Source organism: Pungitius pungitius, chromosome 2, assembly GCF_949316345.1.
Source record: "Pungitius pungitius chromosome 2, fPunPun2.1, whole genome shotgun sequence".
Taxonomy (NCBI): Eukaryota; Metazoa; Chordata; class Actinopteri; order Perciformes; family Gasterosteidae; genus Pungitius; species Pungitius pungitius.
Window position 1 is genome coordinate 10,780,044 of NC_084901.1, and position 15,804 is coordinate 10,795,847.

A 15,804-nucleotide genomic window follows, 5' to 3' on the forward strand; every position below is an offset into this window, starting at 1 on the left:
TTACGAATTCAAAGCTGGCTTCAAAATCAGCTGTAATTCTGAAATAGAAACTCCTTGTTTCTTTCGCTGCTGTACCTTTGAGGTTGACCTTGATGACGTTGTTGTCGCCCACCAGGTATCCGCAGGGCAGCAGCTCAGGCACTTCGGAGGCGTGGGAGCGAACCACCTCGCCTATCCTGTAGGAGACGATGCTGTCTGAGCTGAGACCCAGGCTGGTATGAGGGTCCACCCGAAACACATATTCCTGCAGGGAGGGAGGGGTTAGAGGAACAGCAAGAAATGGAAGACTTGCAATATTGGTTATGCTTAAATATAGGCTGGGATTCTTTTTGAACAACTCATCTTTAAAGTGACAGCGGAGCTTCATGTGTGCGTACACGCTTCTCAGTTTTTATTGTTACGCCTACGCCTGCACCGGCCACACACATTCTCTGCACATTCTTTGCACTTTTATGTAGGTTTCTAATGCTTAAAGATTTATTAGGTAGGATCTAGCCAACTAATACCATACCATTCCATGCAAGCAAAGTGGATTGAAAAGGCTTGAATGAATGTGGGCCAATACAGCATTTGTATTAACATATGTACACATGGTAAGCCGTCCTCTGTTGCTTTCCCTTAGATTTCTTTTTTCTCCCCGTTAAAGGTTTTTAGAGGGGCTTTGTCATATGTTTGTAGATTGTGAAGCCCTCGGAGGCAAATGTGTGATTAGTGATTTTGGTAAAATGAATTCAATTGAATTTGAACCAGCTCATTCATGACTTTTTTTTTCAATTGGTTTCAACGCAAAAAAGCTATTGCATCTGACTTGATGAGGGATTCCAATGGCATAAAACTATTGGATAAACGTTTTTTTTGTGGCAGATATTTTGAAAAACTACATGGAACAAAACCGTGCATTAGTTGTGCGCTCATGCCGCTACGACAACGAACGGTGTGGATAAATAGCTGACCATGAACTTCTGAGCAATGGGCGCGTTTACCTTGAAGAGGCGTCGAATGACCCCATCCAGGACGTCCCACTTGGTTTTCCCGCTCACACCTATGGACCCAATAAGGTGCGCCTGGCCCTCCGTACCCTGTAGAGGTGCCAGACGAATTAATGCATCAGGAATGAGAATTTTACTTGATGGAAAAAAAGGGAATGTCCACTCCTCGCCACTAACCTTGGTGGTGTATGGTCCGGTGCAGATGGTGACCACTATTCGCACACTACGGCCCTCTTTGCGCAAATTGCCCTCGTAGCTTTCATCCAGCAGAATATCTGAAAAACATTAGGAACAATCTCTCAGTCCGCCCTCTGGCAAATTAGAGCTGGAAATGAACAAACAGACTCCAAAGCACAAAAAGATGGTGGATAATGGGTTTCTTTGGTGTGGTAATTACTTTTACATCCAATCAATGATTCCATACAGAACCTTTTCTGTTGAGTGCACGGAATACTAATGACGACTGCGTGTCAGGAAATTACATAGACTGCAATCTGAGGCAGGGGTCCCCAACAATTTTTTGCCTCACAGACCGGTTTCATGTCAGAAAATATTTTTCGGCCCGGTTTTGAAGGTGCGACTTTGGAAAATCCTTCCAACGGAAGAGGTCAATTTGAGGGATTTCTAGATTTGTTTTCACCTTTTAAAACCTGATCCACTGGCATTTACAGCTTTACTTAAAAGAAGCTTGTAATCCATTGTTAATCAAAAGCAAATGTTATAGCAGCTTTAGTTGTTTGGGACCACTATAGCACAGAGTGCACAATAACAAACAATACACAACTGGAGGAATTTGTTTGCGACTCTGTTGCTAACACGACCCCCGCTTCTCTTCTCGGGAAGGGGAGAAGGTACTTTGTATTCGGGTGGCTTCCCTTAGCGGAGGGCTCTGAGCAGGCCGTGATAACAGGCAACTGGCCCACTTGTCTTTCCACGCGCCACCGCTCTCGGCTATCCCCCCCCCCTCTCACATCAATAAATGGAGGCAGCGGCACCTTTTATGTTAATTACAGGGAAAGTCAGAGAGGGACAGAACTCTTTTACTGCTCCAATGGATCAGGCCTGGCCTGACTTTTTCTGCATGTTCTTTTATGCACGTGTGTTACCATCTCCTGCAGTGTTAACCAGCCCTGGCAGTAGAAATAGAAGCCATTGTCACTAGATGAAAGAGCATAGCACGGACATTACTGCGGTCTAGATCTCTTTAGCTGTACACACCTGCTGACAATTTTGAAATAAAAAAAATGGACTATCAAAGTCTATTTCGCTCAGCAAAGCCACCCTCACACTTCTTGAAAAGCCATTGCAGGCATCTCGAGCTGATGTACACAAACACTTGGGATGGACGCGCTGCAGACACTGAACCGACCTGACATGATGGTGTCAGTGATGTTGAGGTTGTTGAGCGACAGCCCCAGGGACTGGCGGGAGGAGGACGAGGACGTGCTGGAGGTCTCAGAGGGCGGCCGGGCCGTCTTGACGGGCGTGGCCGTTGGCGTGGCGTTGCCGCTGGACTTGAGGCGATCGTTCTCCGCCTTCAGCGCCTCTATCTCGTTCTGTTTGTCGATAAATGAAATGAATGAAAACGTTTGTTTTAGATGTAATTTCAATGTTGCCTTACAAATGCAATTGTCAAAATTGATAAATACTAATACTTAAAGGTAAAAGGTACTGCTTGACCCTCTGAATCCCAAGCAGATTTATTTGACTTTTGTTGCATTTTAAGTGTGCACCTCAACGGATTCATAAGACACATATCCCTGCATTCAGGATTGTCCCTGTTCTTGTATCGAATCAGTATTGTTGGAGTTATGGGCTGCACAAAGCTTTTTTTTGGTCCTCAAAGCTCTCTTTGTGGTGAAGGGTAAATCTCAGATTAGGAGTCTTGCACAATCCCCAGATCAGGAATCAGGAATCAGGAAACGTTTATTGAGATCTGAGAGGAGACTAAGGGCTTCTACAGACGAGGCAATTCACATCTACAGAGACACTTAACCGTGGAGACATTTATGGCGATTTCCTTTCAACACGAGGTCCTTTTGAGAATATGAAATCATGGAGCACCTCTGAACAGTGTGCTTGAAGTGGCGAGCGCCGTCCCGTAGCAACACTTCAGTGGCGATGACAGATTAAATATGTGTTCGCTTATCTTTTTCTTCACAGGGATGTTAAACAGTTATTTAACGCTCTCTGAGGCGTGTTTACCGTGACAGATTTTCTAAAAGGACACGTCATTTATTAATTGCTAGTTTTGAAAGTTTCAGCATGCCAGATGGATTGCAGTGATTTATGAAAGCCACAGTATCCAATGTAGTCAACTTTCCTAGTAGATGTCCCGTTGCAGTGCCTTTAGGGAAAGACACACTGCTCTATTTGCTCCCTGGGGGGGGAGGTGGGGGGGTCTCACCTGCATGCGGTTCATGGCCTCTCGTATCTGGTCGAGGTGGTGTGCGGAGCTGAGCGCCTCCAGGCGGATGTCTGTCAGCTTGAGCTCCTTCTCCCTCAGCTCGTTCTTCAGCAGGAGGATGGTTTCCGCCTCGGCTTCGGTGCATTCGCAGAGCCTGTAACCAGGGTTACACAGAGGGAGGGGGAAGGGGGAGCGGGGTCGGTCACCTCGAGGGTTATACCAAACACGCACACACATCGTCTAAAGAGAAGCGACACACACACGTTAAAAGGATATTCAGAGGGAAGCTGAAGTCAATGACAGAGAAATAGGACGCCTGGGAAAGCTTGTTTCCCCCCCCCCCCATTGATCATACTCCCCAAAAACCAGCACACTGAGCTGCTAAAATGTTGCAGTTATACTGAAGAGGCTCTTCAGCTAATAAAGTGGTAGCTGTCCCATCATGATTCAGTCATTCTCAAAAACACCAGGCTCTAATACGGAGTTAGATGCAATTTGCTCAAAATCAAAAACACAACAAGAACGAGACACACTTGAGTCGCTTTCTGCGTGAAAATGATATCCCTGACACCAGCACATGCTTTGGCCCATCCAACTTCTTAAAAAGGAAGTCATCTCACCAGCTGGTGCACAGTACCGACATGCTGGTTGCTGGTCAGTAAAAAGGCCTTTGGAAGCAGCAAAGCAGAGCCAATATGCTCTGGTTGGAGGTCATCTTTATTCAGTCTACTGACACGTAAGTGAGACCTCGACCACATGCCACGGTGCTTACGGCACTGAGATGCAGGGGAAAAGTCACACCAAAAAAAAACCCCCACCGCACGCACACCCACTCCCTGGGAGCACGCTGCCCAGCTCCTATTACCGGGACCGGTGCTTGTAGACCACATGACCGTTTTGCCTTTTCTTTGGCGTCCAAATGGGGGAGGACCTGCTTTCGCAAACACACTTACTACAGTGGGAGGGGCGTTCAAGAAAAGGATGGAGAGGCCAGAAAACATGGGTGTGGTGAGGATCCACAAACATTTGCGAGAAAGAAAAAAAACAAAGAAATAACGGTGAAAATCACTTGCATTTGTTTGCAATGCAGCGCGTACGAGTGTGTCAGAGCTGATGTGCGCGTGTAAGACTCACTCGGTGGTGGAGGGCGAGGAATGCAGCGTGGCGATGCTGCCTTGCCTGTTGTTGTGCTGCAGTTTGGGCGAGGACGGCAGCGAGTCGATGGTCTCCTCCATCTCGTCATGCGCCGACTGGGATTTGGTTTTCTTCTTGCTGAACGCGTGCTTGAAGGAGCTGCGCAACTGCAAGGACGTAACACAAACACGCCAGCATCAGTGCCCTGAGAGTCCAGGCGCCCGTGACATCACATGTTGCCATCAGGAAGTCACTCTCGTGTTGTTTCCCAAGCAGTAGGCACTGTCTGGTTTAGGTAAAGAAGGAGGCAAAAAGCAAGACCGTAAGTAGAGATGGAATGAGAGTGGAGGAGACCGGGCTTTGAAATAACCCAACACATTAGGGCTGAACAGGCAATCCGAACAAACAAGGTGGGGGGGTTGCTGTATCCATGCCGACGGTTCCAGAGAAGGGAAAGAAGAGGTTTCTCTCAGGGGGGGAACAAACAAGGGGGGCGAGGAGAACACGGGGAACAATCCCAGCGCGCACACACGCACACACACACACACACACACGCACAGACGGATGACACGCTGGAAGCCACTGACCTGAGCCGGGATAGAATCGGCCACCTGGAGATGCAGAACACACCCAAAAGTTAAGCAGACACACACTCATGCCCCCCCCCTACACCCCCGGTTGCTTGGTAAGAGATAAAACACTGTTAGTGCATCTTACTGAGCACATAAAGTCAATGTTGTTGCGAGGGAGACCGGTAGATCCACTCGATTCAAGTAAATAAACATTTTGCAAAAAGGACCAGTGCATTCTGGGAGAGGCTCCAGCTCCCTGTTACCCTTGTAGGATGGATTTGGAAACATTTCCACACCCATGGCAGGGGATAGTAGCCAATGGAGAGTGCTGATGTTTACACAGCAGGGACATTGCTTGCCACCTTTCACAAGGAGGCTCGTATCCTGCTTGAAGCCAGTTGAGCAGGTCAGCAGCTTGCACGTTGCTACAAAGCCCCCGCCCCAATGAACGGCCTCCTCCCAATTCATGACTGCATCAACTAAGGGGTTGATTTGTATTTGTATTGTCATGAGCCAGATTTATTTTTAATGGTTACTGGGGGGGGGGTGTCCCTCCTAGCAAACTTAGGGGCTAACATTTCATTTCAAGGGCAGGAGTTTTGCAGTAACACTGGCACGGCGCTCCTTGGCAGAGACTGGACTTGTCCTATGTCATCCTTCTGACTGAGGGGGGGGGGGGGGGGGAGCATAGCATTTGTGAGCATAGTTGTCAGTAGAAAGAAACGCGGGAGACACAATGGCACCCTCTGGCAGGTGAAAGAAGTAAAACTCGGACACCTTAGCAAACTGGGCCATCAAAGAAACAAAGACAGAAAATAAAGGGAATGTTGTGAAAGACTGAGTCATTTTGGACCGTCAAACCTGACAAAGTGCCACTGAGTACCAGGGGGATTAAGAGCCCTTCTCAAAAGTACTGTAGGAAGAGAAGGTGTTCCTCAGTTTGGCTCTTCTCTAACCTCGGGGCAGCCATCACCGAGGTTTAAAGCCGAACTTCAGTAACCACTTTGCCTCTTTACCAACCTAAGCTGCACGTCGTCCCCGTCTGTGAAATTCAAAGTGCGTCTTGAAAAATAAATTGCAAGGCTGTTTGACTCTGCTCGAACCCTTCCGTTAGCCCCCCACCACCGGATGGCACATCAGCCACTCAGCCGACATTATCTCGACACTGTAACCAGGCAAAGAGGATGTGTGGGCAGACGGCAGTCAAGCACAAGGTTTGGCATATCTCACCAAAGAGAATCTGCCTCTAAAATGGCAGGAGGCTCCAAGCACAAGAAGCACACAGGCATCAATTGGTTGGAAGAACCACTCTTTACTAGGCGACTCACTTAGTCAGCTGAAAGATTCACTTTTACACCAAGTTCACAAGGAAAAAAGGGAGAAAGCAGAAAATGGGAGCGGCAAACTACTGTAGAAATGATCAAACTACTTTTGACTTTGGAGTCACGTTCAAACCCAGTCATTCTTAGCTCATGGTTAGGTCGAGCTATTTGCAGGTAGATGCAGATTATTAGTCCACAAAAGTGCTAATCTTTTAATGCAGGCTTCCAAAGTAAGGAATTCCAAGTATTTCCCAATTTAAACCACCTCACTAGAAAGCTAAATGTAAAATGTATATAATTTTGTATAGAAGAGCAGTTGAGCCTGATGATTTACTCTCTTTTTTGTTGTTGACAGTATTTGAGCTTAACCTCTCTTGCACCTTCTGTCTCTCAATGACAACACTTTTTCCACCTACCCAGCTCTTCTTCTTCTTCTTTTTGTCTTCGGCGTCCTTGCCCATGCTGCCCATGCTGGAGTGACTGGCTGCGCTGTTGATACTGGACATGCTCTCTGACGAGTGCTGCCGTCGCATGCGCAGGTCTGCAAATGACGGGCAAAATCAACCATAGCGTTCTGAAAAGACTGCTTACAATGCACTGCTGATGCCTGGACCCAAACCTTCTTCATTTGGTCTCTTGGAATCCATCACGTTTTCGTGCCGGGGTTACTGGTGTTATCAGATATTTAAATTAAATACAAGAGCCAACACTTTCTGAATAGCTTCCTAGTCAGAAATGCTGCAAAGCCCGACAAACTAATGTTATTTTGGAGAAGACATATAGAACAAAAAATCCCATATATATATAAAAAACAGATTTTGGCCCAAAGCACAAACAGAGCCTTATAAACGTGTGTGAACGAGCATCGATAGGAAAACGTGAGGTAAGGATTAGCACTGAATACAGCAACCTGAAATTTTTTTCTGACTTTAAGGAATTCCAATTACATTATCATTAGGAATGGATTCTTAGAATCCCTCAAAGCATGTAAAATCAAGTTGCAGCCACTATATGTTGAATTGCTTTTGCCGATGGACCATGAATTGATAGGAATTTTGAGTTTTTAAGCCATAACTTAAAACAATAGTATTGGTTCAGCTACCGTCGGCCTGTCAGCAATTAAGGCTTTTGAACCTTGAATTTTTCAGAATATTGCTAAAACAACGGATTTAGGACTAATGAGGGCTTTCCAAAACTGACATAGACAACACAGAACGCCTAATTTATTAACGGCTGAATTCCTCCTGCCCCCAATCAAGCCCGAAACAGAACAAGCAGTGACTCGAGGATCAATAAGACAGCCACCATCGTGATTGGCTCCCTCATTACCTTTGTGCAGGTGGTCAGGGCCATTGAGCGCCACCTGGATGGCGGTCTGTGCGTCGGTGTTCTGGGTCTTCAGCGTCTCTATTGTTTCCCTCAACTCAACCAACTCAGACTCCTGGAGAGAGACAGAGGATGATGCACAAAAAGCTGTTAAACCAAAATGTGTGGAGCCTCATCACTGAAAATACATTCTTAAATCGGGCATTGGAATAAAAAGGAGGAGGATAAGAGTCTCCCTGAGGATTTTCCCAAACCCCGCACCACCTGCTTATTATAAAAAACATAAAACCCCTTTGAACCAACACAATCAGATAGAAGGAGTCACCTGCCATTTCGGAAAAAAACCCCGCAAAGGGCTGCAGATAGAATTTCTGCTTGAATTAAAAGTTGTGACAGCCTGGTTTAACAAAGAAATCCCACCATATCCCACTCTGCTTTATTTTATAGAGGATTAAAAAAGCTTCCAGGACTCGTCAGCATCCTGTGTGTGTAATATTTGTGTGTGTGTGTTAACAGAAGAAAGTGTTCACATCTTCTGGTCGGGATTTATGTTCGAGCATATTACAGCTGCTGCTGCTGCTGCTGCTGTATGATCAGTATTTCGCTGCAATTCAAGTTCTTTTGAAACCTCCCGTTAGCTTTAAATTAGGTTTGTGGGCCTCAGATTGAGGTAATATGCTAAACCCTTACAGGTTAGTCCAAAATTATAGAAAACAAAAATTCTAGTTCAGACAAGCGTGTCGAACACCTCTGGCAAAATTAGAAGAAAGGTTTGCGAGAAATTCAGGCAACAACTACATTTTATGCCGTTTCTAATCACCTCTCCTCTCTGCAATCCCTTCTCCCTCCGTTCACACAGTATATCTGAAGCTCAGGACTAGGCTCTTGTACCTTTTGTTCGGCCGTCATGGTGAGGCTCTGCAGGCGGCAGGTCATGTTACTCAGACTCTTCTCGAAGGCTGCCACCAGATGAGCCTGCAGACACACAGGCGCACACACACATTACAGGCTGGGCGGAAAGATAACAAGCTTTTCAGTGGACCAAATGCAAACTATAAGAACTGGATTTAAACTGTTTAACTCTCTTTCGAATATGGAAACAAAAGGAATGAAAACCGATGAATGTGGACTAAAAAGTTTAAATAAGCTTTGCCAAAATGACTGATGAACATAAAACTTAAACCATGTGTATGCGTAAATAAATGTTCATGATTGTTTTGAAAAACACCAATAAAAAAGCCGTTGCAGAGACTGAACCAGTTGGCCTGCTGGCTGGCGACGAAAAGTTTACAGTGAGACAAACTAACTGCAAACGAGACATGGCGTGCAGAGCCCCTACCGACCACATCCGCCGACCCAACGTGCAAAGCGACGCACTGAGGGCTGACAAATGTATCGCCGGCATCACGCAGTCTGTGCACGTGTTTGTCCGAATGTGTAGCTGGATTTGCTTGAGCTTTTGCATGTGCGAGTGTATGCTTGCGTGTGAATCTCTGGTGAAGCCTTATGTTCACGGGCTGTGCAAATAGCAGTGTGCAAAATGGGCGCGAGTTCTGCCAGCTCATCCTCCCATCCTTAGCTAGAGACTCTGAGACACCTGTCAGGCCTGGTGTGGCACATGGAGGTGGGCAGCGAGCCCAGACAGATCAGACAATCTCTGCTTAACACAAACACGTATCCACACACACACACACACACACACACACACACACACACACACACACACACACACACACACACACACACACACACACACACACACACACACACACACACACACACACACACACACACCTGTGCTGCCTCCTCCACTCTGTGTCCTTAGCTGAATCAGCAAAGGTCTTGACCTTTGGAAATGCCACCTGCTCCAACTCATCTCTGAACTCCACATCTCTTTCCAACTCCACCTGAGAGCCCCCACCTTACAAACCCCCCACATCCCAAATGTCAGCCGCGAATGAGGCGCTGATCAATTCTGACGCGTCCCGTGGCTGAACCATCTGTTCTGCTCCTGGGCCCAGGCCCTCGCTTGACCAGCTTGCGACCCTGCGTTTTAAGACCGCCGTGCCCGATCCTGGCGTCTAACCAGCAAACCGGATGAAGACGGGTCCGCGGCGCGAGAGTTGCCAAACACACGTGCATCACAAGGGCACCGGACAGTGTGTCCGGCTGCTGGGCTACCTTCTCTAAGCACTACAGAGGTGACGAAAGGGAAGGAGGGAAGAGAACGCTAAGGGAGAGTACGCCTTATACAGGGAGACAAACCCACAGGACAGAGAGGACAAGGAGATACAACAAGGTTAGGGTGATACAGTGAGTAGAAATAGTAAGGGGAGTAAGAGGGTATCTTCTGTGAGCCGAAAGCAAATGAACGCATCCCGTCCATGGCTGAAAGGTAGAACAATATTTTACCAGTTTGGCAGCATTTGCTCTTCTTTATCCCTTTGCAGGTTGTTGGTTTTACTAATTCTGGTGCATATTAATCAAATTATACCAAAACAAACACATCATTATTTTAAAGGGACATGTTTAAAGTGTTCTCAATCCAACTTGATCACGCTGGAACAAATATGTTTTTAATACAAGTCGGTTTTTCGTGTATAACCAGCACCCTTAAATCCTATTTAAGATCCAAATTTAAGTTCCTGCGAAAGAGGAACACACAAAATTAGGATAATTATAATCATGCATGCAGTGGCACAGCACACAAAGAAAGGCCAAGATCAAATTACCTCAATCATGGAAAAAAAAAATCATTTTTGACTTTCTGATGAAAAGACAGGAGAGGAAATGAAAACGCATTCAGCCGATGCAGGACGACACAATGTGGGTGACTCTTTTTCCCACAAAAAAACCTCAACCTTTTACTAACCTTAAAATATATATTTTTTCCTCATCAATTTTTAAGCTTAAACTCCTAAGGTTGTGCTTCTCTTCCAATTGAAAAATAGATTTAGAGTACTTGATGTACTTTCCAAAATAAAAGGTTACGGTCACAAATGCATTCAATTGATGTCACAACCAAATTGGAAAGACATTATAGTATACACTCAATAAAACATTAAAAGATTGATAGCAAATAAATGCAAAAAAGAATGGGACATGTGTTGTAAATGGCCCAGTCGGTGTTTCCCTTCGGACTGTCGGACTGCTGAAGCTGACGTATCAGTCGGGTCACACTGCCCATTGGGGTGAGTAGACGAGACCCAACCCCGGAGGAGGATCCATGGTTAATACACTCAATTAGTTCCCATTCTGTAGGACCCCAGGTCCCAGAACCGTTTAGCCTCATGTTCAATACCCAACTTGATCCGAAAGGACTTGTAATTGAACCAGCAAGTGCAAGGAGCTTTTCTGGCCGCAAAAGCGTTACCAAGTGGATGCCCCAGCTCTCATGGTCGGAGGTCATTCTCATTATAGAAATCAAGCGATGTGAACAGCAATTATAGTTACAAAGTGAAATCAAGTCAAATGATGCAGCAAGTGGACATTTAAGATGTGAAAAGGAGTGGATTAGTCATGCCAATCAGCAAGAGATAGTGGGCAACGTTAAAGAACTAAGCTTTGTTTAACTTGATCACGGCAACTAGCTGTAAAATCACCTATGAATAGAGTTTGATATCTAAAATCAGTGGAGTTCCCTTTCAGATAAATGATTTCACTGATGTCGCAAATGCAAAGCTTCACCCATCAAGTCATTTCACACAACCCAAACAAACCAGTAGTGTTCTGACTGTCCCTGCATAACTCTTTCATGAAGTCACGTCTCCCTGTTCCATTCTGCAACTTTGCCTGCTGTTTAGGCCTTAGTTTCAGCTCGGCACAACTTTGAGATCAAAGCTTCAGACCGAAGCGAAGAACCCGTCTGCCTCCACGCTTGATCAGGCACTTGGCATTGAGGGTGGCACAAAGACAGCTACATCTGGGGGTTGGAGGTCTCTGCATCTCCCTCTTATTTCACCCAAGCGTGACATCTAGATTCAGTAATCCTCGTTCCCTTTCCTGCGCCTGTCGATCTCTATTTGATTCCTCCTGCTCGTCTGAATCTGGGAGAGGCTCCTGTCCTCGCCTAAACCCCTGCCGGCTGAGACAAAGGCAAGGAGGCCATCCAAGCTGTGCCGCAGGCACACAAACAGGCACTAACAGAACTAAAGCCTAAATACAGGCACCTGGCTTCAAACAGAGCGATAAGGAATTAGTGGGCGTCTTTATATCCCTCACAGAGCTTCGATGGGCAACGCTCCCCACAAAAGCTCTCCAACGGAGGTTTGTTATGCAAATGAGAAGCGGCTGTTCTGACGAAGTAGAGAAACTCACGTTGGTAGATAGCTGAGACGTCAGGGTCGCCACCTTCTCCTGAGAGGCATCAAGCTCCCGACGCAGCTTTCTGATTTGCTGTTTGGGGGCGAGAAGATAGGAGACGTAGTTAGCTCCTAAAAAACAGAAACGCAGATAGACCTTGAACTTTGCAACTCCGGTGCTGATAACTTTGATGTACAAAATGTGTAGTGGTAATAATACTGTGCAAAAAAGCACTGGGTCAAAGTGTGGGGGATTACCGTGGAATTTTGGACTGTTTGGCCCTTGATTGAAAAGAGAAGAGTAAATATTAACACTATGTTGCATGCCTTCATCAAATAGCATGTACTGATGTGGCCGCAGAGACAGGGGTTATCACAAGCCACAGCACGGGTTTCTCATGGTACCACTTGAAGCAGCGCACCCGGAGAAAGTACTCCTGACATGGGTCAAAACAAAAGGTGCAAATACCTAATATATAATATATATAAATACCTAATAATCCCTTACATAATAAGATAATCGCCAGATGTGTCCGTTTACCAAAGTGGACAGCACAAGTACACCAAAGTATTGGTTTCTTTCTAAGTTCCAAATTATTGTCAATATCAGACATTTGGGGTCAGGGAATTTCAGCTTCTTGGATATAATTCATATGAAAAATACATGTTTCCCTTTTCTTTCCAACACATCTTTGACAGCTTTGACACTTTAAGAGGATTTTAGATTTTTCCTGTTATGATGTATTGTTTTGCCAACATGACAGCAAACGCCTCAAGTAAATGGTGATCATTTGGGGTCTGAAAGTGGAAAACATTGAATGTTGATGTGAAGGAAGGAAAAAGAACCATTATTACCATTATTAGCGGTTTGTACCGCATGAGCTCTCCTCCAATGCTAAACTCTACCCATCTGGCGGGGTTCAAACAAGAGTGTATTTTGCCAGTACTTCAGTACATGATTGATGAAAATGAAATAATTTCAAAACATTTACTGATGCAAAAAGCAATGCAGCATAGGGTTAAACATATTCTTTTTTAGCTCAGTTATTCATCAACAACAGGCCAATTTTAGTTGAGGAAATGCCCCCGTTTGTGCTTTAATTGACATTGACTGACTCTCTGATTGCAGACGCAGTGCAACAGAAAAACACATGCAAAGACATGTTAATGCAGAAATACAGAAAGCAGCAACAAAAACAGTAATGAAATCAAAACAACATAAGATTAAGTCATTTTTCCTTCCTCCCAGTAAGATCGGCCGATCTCTAAAGTGTGACTATTTAACTGTATAAATGTGAAGCATCGAGGCGCTAAGGAGAAGCCGAATATTACACATCCTTACCTCGGAGTGTGCTTTCTCCTCCGTCTGTAAGGAAAATTATTGAAAAGATTATTGGCTCGGCGTGGTCTGTATGCTGCATGAGAAGCATTGCAATGTCGACAAACAAAAAATAAATAAAAGAAATGGCCAAAAAAATAGCAGAAGAGAATCGAACCAAACTTCACATAAAATGAGATAACTGAAAATAATCTCCCTCATCCTTCCAGGCATTCCTCTGCAACCTTTGTGTGTAATTGGAAACAGGTGGGGTGTGTGGTTATTGATTTGTTCTCCTGAAAGCTAATCTGTTGACTGGAAAGCTGCCGGCGCAATTAAAGCCAGAGAGCCAGTACTTGTCCGGGATCTTATCTGCCAGAGTTAAAAATGTGAAGCTCGCAACGATGGATTTTTGGGGTTTTACAGAGACGAAAGGGACGAGATATAAGATATATTGAAGAAAAGTCTATGCAAGATTTAATTCCACGCTGCATCACTGTGAACAGCTGAAAGCTCCGATTAAACTCTGTGCTGTCACATTCAAAAGAATCTAGATGATTCCGCTTCATTTGCATCAATAATTAAGGTTTTTGAATGACAGTGCAACTTTAATTCTGCACTCATTCATTTTTTGGCCATTTGGGGGCAGCAAAGCGAGTATTAAACACTGGTACATTGTATAAAGGTTTTACAGCAAACTTGCAGACCCTCTGCAACAAAAGCCTTTATTTGGAGATGTATGTCTGGCCACTTGGCAAATAAAAGTCTATTTCAGCTCCACCTCTTTACAGGCCACATACGCATCAGAACACGTCATTTGGACGCAGCCTACTGCACCAACTCCAGACTTCGAGAAGAGCTCCGATTTTAGGCCAATAGGATAAATGTACACTTTTTTTCTGATCTGTATATAGGAGATTGGAGAAACCGGATCCTCAGCTGAGATGTTCACTTTTTAGCCTTTTTCTTTGTTAAATACTTTTCAATTATTACTTTTCGATCCAAGGTGTCCTTTGTTCTTCCGGCGTATAAAAAATGTCAATCTCCAATGGATGTCATTTTATTCCATCCCTAATTATAAAGAACCATGCCACGTTCAATTGAAATGCTGATGCTTGGTTTGAACTTCAGGTTGTCTTGACCACGTAAATGCATTGGGTTGCGGCCATGTAATTGGCTGATTAGCAATTTGTGTTAACAAGCAATTAAACAGGGGTACCTAATGGAGTGGCCGGTGGGTGTATATGTGAGCACCAGGCAAAGGGACCACTATCCTTTTTAAACACTCACATCCAACCATGCTAACCTCCTCTCAATCTGGTTCATCGGCAATAGACTTTACTTTCTGTGAAGATGGCAATGAGTGAGAGCCAATCAGAGAATGGGAGGTTTGGGATTTTTTTTGGCTATCAAAGGGCTCTTGAACATTTAAAAAACACGCCCTTGCACTAGTATGGCTAATGTGCCATTGGTTGAGCCACTGCTGGCCCTTTAAGATGGCCTATTTCGAGTTTACATCATGTTTAACTACTTTTAGATGTACAACACTTGACTTTAATGCTATCTGTGAAAGCTCAACATTTAGGAATAGAAGTTTGTAGGCAACTTACCGCAGAGTACAATGAAGACGTGCTGGAGACCAGAGACAATGAAGATCCATGGACTGTAAGTACAAATGAAATGAGTGGCAACATTCTTTAAAAGAGGAGTTAAAGTATGATTATAAGAGCATACAATATTCTAATTCTTTATATTGAAATAGACGAGATGGCAGTTCTGTAATTGCTTAATTATTTATTATAGTCAACTCAATAGCATGAGTTGTCATTCAGATGATAGTAAATAGTTCTACCAATAGGCGGTGAAAAAAATCCCGATTTAGCCCATTAAAAACTGATCTCTATATGGATGCAACCACAGCCTCTTATAGCACTCACAAAAAGATTAAAACATGGCATCAGCAATTCAGTTCAAATCTGGTATCTAAGTCCTTGGTGACTGCCAGGACCATTCTTTGCAGAATGTGGCCCTTCGATCATCTATAATGGCTTCCTAGTAGCCATCTTTGGGCACAAGGTGCTTCTACAGAGTCTGGCTGAAGAGTTCACCCCACCTTCATCGGTGCTGTCCCTGAAGGAGCCGGATCGGCTGATTCCGCGTCCAGGGCGGTCCTCTAAGGAGGTTGCGCTGCCACCCAGTGGATGGCCCTCCCCGTATAGGTCAAAGGAGTCCTGGGCAGGGATGCTGTTGGAGCGACTCATGTTGGTGCTGCCTGGTTGTAGGTTGTATTGGCAGATGTTGGTTGGGCTTACTGCACGCAGGGGAAAAACACCAAAACAATTCTAAGGATCTTGGCTGTGATAAATAACTATATTATACAATATTTACACATCAAAATAAAAAATAAATAAAACTCTGAGCAAACAAAAAAAGGG

General features: G+C 44.8%; 1 protein-coding gene across 9 annotated transcripts in view; it reads right to left on the minus strand.

The window, feature by feature from the left end:
- The window catches only part of nav3 (neuron navigator 3), a 129,538-nt gene that overhangs the window by 5,153 nt on the left and 108,581 nt on the right, over positions 1 to 15,804 (minus strand). For 4 of the 9 annotated variants that reach the window (XM_062560377.1, XM_062560375.1, XM_062560379.1 and 1 more), the window contains 16 exons: positions 15,483 to 15,680; positions 14,980 to 15,032; positions 13,394 to 13,417; positions 12,310 to 12,333; positions 12,068 to 12,145; positions 8,642 to 8,725; positions 7,754 to 7,865; positions 6,841 to 6,965; positions 5,118 to 5,141; positions 4,531 to 4,697; positions 4,262 to 4,348; positions 3,397 to 3,550; positions 2,359 to 2,545; positions 1,167 to 1,264; positions 984 to 1,079; positions 76 to 244 (listed from right to left, as the gene is read on the minus strand). In XM_062560377.1, coding sequence (XP_062416361.1) covers positions 76 to 244; positions 984 to 1,079; positions 1,167 to 1,264; positions 2,359 to 2,545; positions 3,397 to 3,550; positions 4,262 to 4,348; positions 4,531 to 4,697; positions 5,118 to 5,141; positions 6,841 to 6,965; positions 7,754 to 7,865; positions 8,642 to 8,725; positions 12,068 to 12,145; positions 12,310 to 12,333; positions 13,394 to 13,417; positions 14,980 to 15,032; positions 15,483 to 15,680 — 1,680 coding nt within the window. The remainder of the gene's footprint in view (positions 1 to 75; positions 245 to 983; positions 1,080 to 1,166; positions 1,265 to 2,358; positions 2,546 to 3,396; positions 3,551 to 4,261; positions 4,349 to 4,530; positions 4,698 to 5,117; positions 5,142 to 6,840; positions 6,966 to 7,753; positions 7,866 to 8,641; positions 8,726 to 12,067; positions 12,146 to 12,309; positions 12,334 to 13,393; positions 13,418 to 14,979; positions 15,033 to 15,482; positions 15,681 to 15,804) is intronic. The other 5 variants (XM_062560376.1, XM_037461596.2, XM_037461598.2 and 2 more) reach the window with 5 other exon arrangements.